The 8,594-nt window shown below is 34.3% G+C and overlaps 1 protein-coding gene across 1 annotated transcript; it reads right to left on the bottom strand.

The window, feature by feature from the left end:
- Positions 1-4,518: 4,518 nt before the first annotated feature.
- LOC149255389 (uncharacterized) lies at positions 4,519-7,711 on the bottom strand. Its single transcript, XM_089457221.1, has 3 exons — positions 7,453-7,711; positions 6,763-6,892; positions 4,519-5,999 (listed from the first exon to the last, which is right to left on the bottom strand). The coding sequence occupies exons 1-3, from the start codon at positions 7,607-7,609 to the stop codon at positions 4,718-4,720; spliced, it is 1,569 nt and encodes a 522-aa protein (XP_089313347.1). The 5' UTR covers positions 7,610-7,711; the 3' UTR covers positions 4,519-4,717.
- Between the last annotated feature and the right edge of the window lie 883 nt (positions 7,712-8,594).

The raw sequence follows: 8,594 nt of genomic DNA, 5'->3' as shown, positions 1-8,594 counted from the left end.
TGAAAATAAAAATATTATTTTTTGAATCTTAATAATTTTGTTAGTATTTATTCTAATTATGAATAAGATATAATTTTAGAAAATATTGATACTATTAAAAATTTAATGATAATTAAATTTACATAAATATTATTATACAAATAAGAAATGCAATATAAATTAATGTGAAAACACTAAAAATGAAATGATTACTTTTAATATGGAAGGTCAAAATTATATTTTAATTTTAATGTAACTAGAAGGAAATGAAATTCATATTTGTAAATAATTACAACAAAGTCAATCTTATTAAATAAAAATAAACTCTCATGTCCCTTGATGGGGTGACCAAGCAAGAAAAAGATGGGCATGGGTGAGTGCACAACATTCATTACCTAACCCTATTACTTATGTGAAAAAGGATGAGATGACTTTTACTATTGTTGATTTGGATAGTAAGAAGATTCCTAAGACTTATTTGGCATTCACTTATAAGCACTCAACAACCACCTACCCATATTTCACATGTTGTACAAGGATACACATAACATGAAGTAGCTTGAAGAAAGGGAAAAATTGTATATTTTCAGTTAATAGATTGACTCTCATCCACAAATTTCACAACATGTATAAGGCACCTCACCTTATGCCTAGTTCAAGAAACTTTTATCAATATATGTAGGACTATTGGCCAAAGAGTAGGTGGGAAATGGTGGCAAATTTTGTTTTCTTTGAGTTCCAATTTGATTGTTATCATCCTCCCGCTCATAACCTTGTTCTTTCGGCATTTAAACCTATATGTAGATCTGGAGTGCTCTATTCCTTCAACTCATGTGAGTTGGAAGCATGGTGTAGTCCTTTATTTAAGCCTTCTCCAAAGCCACGTGGTCCTCAAGAAGCTAGGTATGCTAAGATTTTCCACTTAATCATAACTTTAATTCAAGGCTTTTGTTGTGATAGGTCTCATGGCTACTCAACCTCTAGGTGATATTGGTAAGGCTTGGGGGTTGAGTCATTGCTCCTCCACATTCTCTAGGCCCCTAACCCATGTCACAATGTTATCCTCCTTTTGATTGGTAACCATTGTTTTACTGATAAGGAAACTCCCTAGATCTAGTGGCTTGATCTAGAAACAATACATATAAAAATACTATGTTTTCCTTAGAGAAGTTTAGAATATGGAAGATTGACTTACTAGAATCCAACTCAAGCTCTCCTCTTCACCTTGCTTGTATGCTCCAACTCCAACTCCAAATGCTAAAAGTGGAAGTTGCAAAACAACTAAAACAAGCGAGAGAACAAAAATATGCCAAAAGCATATACTAACATCTCTAAACAATGAGTCAAGAAGGCATTGCTACATATACATAAATGAGATATTAGTATAGGAAAACAAAACACTTTTTGTATCAATGAATGTAGGAGAAGATACAACCCTTTCATATATTGACCTTGTAGATATCTCCCAACTATTTTGTACTTCCTTTTCCACAAAGAAAACCTTCAATCACAACTCTAGTGCATGGATGGATAATGGATGGCTAAGCACAGAGCATCAACATGAGGGCATAACTAAGAGTGTCAAAAATCCAACCCACACTCTATGGGAGGCAATGAATTTATACGGTAAATGAGGTGGTTTTGGATTTACCAATCAAGGACTTAAATCCACATATGAGGGAGGATAATTTCTAGGATAAGAGATAAGACCTCAAGTATAGGAGTTCTAGATGTTGATCTAATAGTAAATAGTTAAAACCTCTAGCCACGCTTCTAGAAAGAGAAGATTCAAAATTAATTTTTATTTTTACGAAAATTCAAGATCCATCGCACTTAGTGTGAAGGAAACATGGGCTCATTAGTGAAGATGTTATGTGTATAACTTGTTGCAGTTCAAGTTGCATAAAGGCAAAGTGAGATGGGGCCAAAAATTAGGTTTTTAAGTTGTTTAACCTAAAATTCTTGGAACTTTTGGAGAAGGGATGTTCTTGGCTTTGGACGAGATGCATGCAAACTGTCAAAATATGTTGATTGATCTATTTTCAAGACCATTTGATTGGATGTGAAAAAATGACCTATTTAGGCAAAGAGCTATAGTAAGGCCAGTAGTGGCATATAATCAACAAAGATGTTATCCACAACTCAAACCCAACTTGAAAGCTCAACCACTCATGGCTAACACTTGACCTCTCAACTACATCAAGAACATATTACTCAAGTGGAAAGGGAGCTCTCCAATGATTGGAAAAATCTCATAGAAAGAGAGGTGCTCACTGAAGTGGCATTGTGATGCACATCATACTAGGGGCAAGTACAATCAATATATGTACAAGTCCAGATCTAGTGGCAACTCAAGTTTCTACTTGGGAGATTGCTTGTAGATGAGAACTAGATCAAGAAAGACATCATATTGAATTTGAATCAAATGCAATGAATTCTCGTGGATATGGACCAAGGCTTGCAAGAATTGAAAGGAAAATGGGATCTCCTCCTAATATTGGCTTCTCTTCTAGCCACAATAAGGAATCCATCATGGTCAAAGAAACTCATTAATAGAAATAAGTATACATTCATTAATAGAGCATGCATGAACATGTGCTTCTCTACCTCTAGTTCTTTTTATGTTTTCCTTTTTTAGTTTGGAGGATAAGAATAGCAACTAAATCCTATGTTTTATGTTTTTATGTTTTAGTTTGGAGGATGAGAATAGCAACTAAATCCTATGTTTTATGTTTTCATGTTTTAGTTTGGAGGATAAGAATAGCAACAACTAAATCCTATGTTTTGTTTTTTAGTGTTATAAACTCAATCTTTTGAATTCAGATTTTGAAGCAATTGAAAATTTATGCTTAGCTTGATTTCCTAAAGCAATATAACATAGACTTCAACAACTATGTAGAATTTTTTAAAAATAAACCATACGAAATTTACCTCAAAATACAAAAAAAAATAATAAATTCTCTTATAAATAAGAGTGAAATATAAAATCCTAAATAATCTAATAACACTATAAACAAAATTATACAATCTTTATACTCATCAAAACACTTAAAATATCTAATTAATACCTACATTAATTTTAATTCGAAAATATACCACACAATCAATTTTATAACTTTTCAATTATTTTAATTATAAATAAATAAATAAAAATTAATCAATTTAATTTCTGAACAATTACATATGATTTCATACACTAAATTTCATCAAATTTCAATTTTTAAAATTTCAATTATTTAAATTTCAAAGCAATTAGATTAAAGCAAAAGATATTATAAATATCATATTAACTTTATTTATTAATATATAAACAACAACCACGTGTAAGATAGGCACATTTACACACTATGACTAACGTATGTTCCGATAACTCTGATCTAAAGAGGCCAATGCATGGTTAGTATGCTTTTGGTTAGGTTGTAAAATTTTCATAATAATTTTAATTTAGATTATTTTGAGGATGTGGTTTAATTTTTAGGTGGGGAGTTTTGTTTTAACAGATTCTGGGATTTAATTCACCTCAAGATCATGTAGGTCTGAAAACTGCTCTCGCCGGATTATGTATACTTGAAAACTTCGTTTTAATTCTTTTCTTTTATATTTGAATTAATAACTTTAGACAAATGGATTCAAGAATCTCATAAGTGTCTGAGAGAAAGTAATCTGGCATTCCATCATTTTGTCACCTCAACTAAGTCAACTCCAGTGAGCGTCGATTGCACAAGATACAATGAATAAACTTTAGAAAAACTCTCAGTTTTCTTTGCTTTCTGAACGTTCAGAACTCTCAATATATTTTCTAAATGTTCAGAGATCATCAGTACGTTGCGTTGTGTTGCTCGGTAAATATCGTAATAATTTTTTGCAGACATAATTCGTTCCAATTTTGATTTTGATAATCGTATAAAGTGTAAAAAATAAAAAGCTGCCAATATTCTCCTTGGTATGCACAATCCAATGAAATGGATTAAGGTTTTGAAAATCTTTCCTTTTTTTTGTTTTCAGTTTCTGCTTGGTATGCACAATCCAATGAAATGGATTAAGGTTTAGAAAAACTTTGCTTTTTTTTGTTTTTAATTTTCATTTTTAATATAGTTTTACAAATTATTATTATATAATTAATTGCGTTATAAATAATATATAATTATTTTGATTGTGTATAAATATTTTAATTGTTATATGTATTTATTAATTATTTAATTAATATAATTTTCATAAAAAAAATTTACACATGAATAAAATTTTATTTTATGAACCAAAACTACTCAATATCTATTAAAGAAAAAAAGTTACACATAAATAACATTTTATGTACCAACACTACTCATCATGGATTATCATTACTCAATGAGAATTCATTACTTAGCCTGTGTTCATCTGTAAATCTGTTTTTTTACACCAATGTAATGTGTTTCGATTTTGATTTTGATATTTGAATGAATAACAGTAACCAAATGGACATATAAAAAATCTCTTGAAGTGTCACACACAACAATCTCACATTTAATCATTTCTTCACTTCAAAAATAAAGCGAACAATGAGACAACAAGGAGTCAATTGATTAAGACCGGTTACAAATGAATAACGTTCAACTTGAAATAAACATAAACAAATCCTCTATTTTTTTGAACATTCGGAGTTCAATACACTCATGGAAGAGAGGTGTGCGATACTATCTCATACACAACTAATAACGTAATTCACTGCAGACAAAAAAATATAACTACCCATTATAGATCAAACATAAGGATGATACTGGGGTAAAGACCACAAATCATAAGAGAGGTTTGGAGTTTCTGGCTCTAATCGCAGCTGCAGAGCCTGAGAAGTGGAGGTTGAAAAAGAGGATGTGGGATTATTGTTTGTGTTGTTGATGTTAAGTAGGTCTTCATGGGCGATTGAATCAAGAAAATATGAAGAATATAAATCAGGATTCCCATCAGGGGGAATTGGACCCATATGGTGAACACTGCTGCTGTTGTTTGCTTGATTGGCCATCATTTCATTTGCCTGACCAGGCAACATGAAGTTCTCTTCCTTTTGTTCATGATGTTGCCTTCGCTGCAAGTTAGATAAGTCAAAATTTCCCATACCCAAAGGAGGGTTTGACAATCGGTTCCCTTCGTATAAAACATTATATTCGCTTTTGGATCTGGAAGGTGTTATAGCATGACTTATCTGACCATTGTAATCCCCATATACATCTGCAACCTGAGGGCCAGATACTGTGATTGCATTCAATGGCATGTCAAAGTTCATGACAGGATTGTTCATCCAGTAAGGAGAACGGTTATGACCTAACAAACCAGGATCAAATGCTTCGTTGTTAATATTGATTGATAAATTGTTAAGTACTGATGTAGAAGAAGAGACCTGCAAGATTGAAACTCCTTTCTCTGATTCAATAAGAGGCAAGGGGATTGTTGAGGGAAATAGGTCATGTAACATGAAAGATGTCATGTAATCTGCAGTCCCCATGGCATGAGAAGCTTTTGATTTAGACTTCCATTGTATCATATCAGCCATGCCCTCGTAGTCGTTTATGGCATGAGGAGAGGTTATAACATGAGCTGGTTGCGTTAATGCGGAGGCTCTGAAAAGGTCAATTGCATTATCAGGCTTGTGCTTTTTACGTGGAAGATGAACATCATTGGAGCTGATATGGGTATTTTTAGGGTATTGATTTTTGTTGAATCCAGTCGATATTGTAGCTGCCTGATGTGCTAACATAGTCCCAGTAGTCTCAGAATATTTTCTCAATGTTTGATGTGTAACTACCTCATTCTGATCAGGTTGCAGTGGCTTGCATTCTTGCTTTGATGATCTTGGAGTCATATCATTGGTCTCTGGAGCACCATTGTTGCAGTTTGCAGATGTTTCAATCTTGCTTTCAGGCAGGGGCTTGTGAGTCCTCGGATCAATGCCTTGACTGATAAGCTGTTTACTTAGATGAGTGTTCCAGTAATTCTTGATCTCGTTATCTGTTCTCCCCGGTATACGGCCTGCGATTAGAGACCACCTGCGCATTCATTCAAAAATACAAAATTAGGGTTTTCTCTCTATGGTTTTGGAAAAAATTGAGTAACCTCTCCAAATTCTGTAGACATAAACAAGAGGACTGCACTGTCAAATCAAGACATCCATGGTTTTATACGCTTAACCCTAACATGCAAATACTTGAGGTGAAGTATCAGTCACTTGGAATCTTACTTCAGGTGAAGTATTACTCATTGAGAATCGTAATTCAGTGACTTATACACTGAAAGGATAGAGGTTGATAAGGATGGAGGGTTTTAATTAGAGTGACTGAAAAAAATATGCATCTTAAATGGCTAAAAACATTATATGCAAGCTTTATTTCAAATTAATACACTTTGATTGTCATATATACATTCTTTACCAGAGGATGAGGGTCAGTGATCATATGTATCTGTGAGAGATAGCAATTTCATTTCTCTTCCTCAGATATGAATTAATAAACTTGCTCAAATTGCATTACAAACAAAGCCTATGATCAATGTGTAATTTTAAGATACTGAGATTGTATTGCAAACCCTAAAGTGAAGAAGTGTAATTATATCGATAGATACATGTATCACAGTGCTAATAAGGTGCCAGTCCATACTTTAATCAGAGAATGTTGTACTGGATACAAGCTGATTCTTTATATAAGCTGCGAAACTCAAGAACATCTGCATCTGGGACACCTAGCTTTTATGGGAAAACAAGAATTCGTTCATATGAATGGAAGAGAAGGCCAAATATTGGGTGAAATTAATAACCTGTTGCCAAGAAGTCTGTGTAACCTGAGAATAAGGTCCTCTTCTTCTGGTGAAATGTATCCTCGTTTGACATCAGGTCTTAGATAATTCATCCATCTCAATCTACAGCTCTTGCCACACCGCTTCAAACCTGCAAGGCTGATATGTAAGTCACAGTACATGATTTGGAACCTTTGGATATTCGTTGTTACAGTGAAGAATATATATATATTCTTGAAGGTGGAGATGGATTCGAACTGATACTGTGTGTAACTACCCATACTTGTAGAAATACAGAAGACATGAAGAAATTCTTAACACGTCACTGTCAACATGGGAGGAATTAAAAGCATAGGATCCATTCTCCATAAATGCAGACCTCTACAGTAATGACAAAAGAATGATCTCCCACTTCTCCAAACCATACGATACATCAATCTCATCCTCACAAACTACCCTATCTATAGGAATGATCAAATATTCTAAACAAATATCAAGAATAGAATTGTATATATATCAAGACCACCATTGCATAACCTGCAACAAGTCAGTTTCACAAAATATGCCGTGAATGCAAAGCCTAACACCCACTTGCAACACAGATTCTCATAAAGAATCTGCATAACAACCTTGATTCTATGGGCACCTTTTCAACATGGACTGCCATGATTCCATTTGGGTGTATGAAGGAATACTATGTGAATTTGTTACCTGCTTTTTTCGGTAATGTCCTCCATCGGCCTTCACCAAAGGCCTCTATGTATTGGCTGAGGAGGAGGTCTTCCTCTGGAGACCATGGGCCTCTGTTGAGTCCAACTTTTGAGCAGCAAGGAGTGCGTACTGCTGTGTTTTTGGCGTTCTCCTGCATGGTATAATTGAATATGGCTTATTCCCTTCTCACTGCACCGATCGTGCTCTGCCTTTGCTCTATCCGTCCAACAAACAACTCTAATCAATGAAAACGAATTTCGCTGAGAATGGCAGGTGAGTTTGGGACAATCTGAGATGATATATAGATATATATGGGAGGACATAAAATACACTTTATCTCTTCAACAAAAATGAAATAATCTCGCACCTTCTAGTCCACGAGCTGCGGGTCTTGGCTCCTGACAATATTCACACGACAACAAACATTCAACCCTATCTTTCTTAGAATGTCGTGACCCGCATATTTTAGTACTGCTTCCCTAAGTTTTCTCTTAACAATAAGTCTAAAATACTTGGAACGTGTACATTACAGATTTAATACAAATGTGTAATCTGTTTTGTGAGCTATACAGTCTTTGGGTAAGAATGACAGAGCCTAAGGGCTTACGCAACTTGACCTGAACTGTAAACTATTCAGACCGCATTTATGACATGTGTTGTACACCTTGGTGGAAAGGACCTGATGGGCTGGCTGCTTACACGCTTATCCAGAAAGAAAAGTGTTGTGTAGATCATTTCATTCCACTGGAGTCGGTCATGATTTTCACAAAAGTTCCCACCGTTTTGCTTTATGATTATCAACACACTGGCCATTGCAGAACGTAGTATTTCACGTGTTCTTCTGGTACATAATGACATTCCTTATTAAACATTTTGTAATATTTGTGAAAGCAGCCTCCATAAGTAGGGTTTCTAATTTCTTCTTTCCCATCATATACTTTATCGTCTTGGTCAAGCTGGATAAATATCTAAAAGGCAAACAAGTCTAAAAGAACGACTCTTAACAGAAGGATCACTCTCCGTCTTGGTCAAGCTGGATAAATATCTAAAAGGCAGACAAGTCTAAAAGCACGAGACTCTTAACAGGATCACTCTCGGTCCCATTAGCGCATCTTTAGTATAAAGCAGAAGCCGGATATTGA

The sequence above is a fragment of the Pinus tabuliformis genome, chromosome 7 (assembly GCF_031772625.1).
Source record: "Pinus tabuliformis cultivar Carrire ecotype Pingquan chromosome 7, CPIR1, whole genome shotgun sequence".
NCBI lineage: Eukaryota > Viridiplantae > Streptophyta > Pinopsida > Pinales > Pinaceae > Pinus > Pinus tabuliformis.
Note: the sequence above shows the minus strand (reverse complement) of the source record. Positions and strands in the feature narration are given on the sequence as shown.

Bases quoted from the DNA above. Each gene is read 5' to 3' on its own strand.
- LOC149255389 (XM_089457221.1), bottom strand. From the start codon at position 7,609: ATGCAGGAGAACGCCAAAAACACAGCAGTACGCACTCCTTGCTGCTCA. The intron at 6,893-7,452 runs GTAACAAATTCA...TCAGCCTTGCAG, and splicing joins GACATTACCGAAAAAAGCAG to GTTTGAAGCGGTGTGGCAAG. The intron at 6,000-6,762 runs GTTATTAATTTC...ATGAATGCGCAG, and splicing joins CACAGACTTCTTGGCAACAG to GTGGTCTCTAATCGCAGGCC.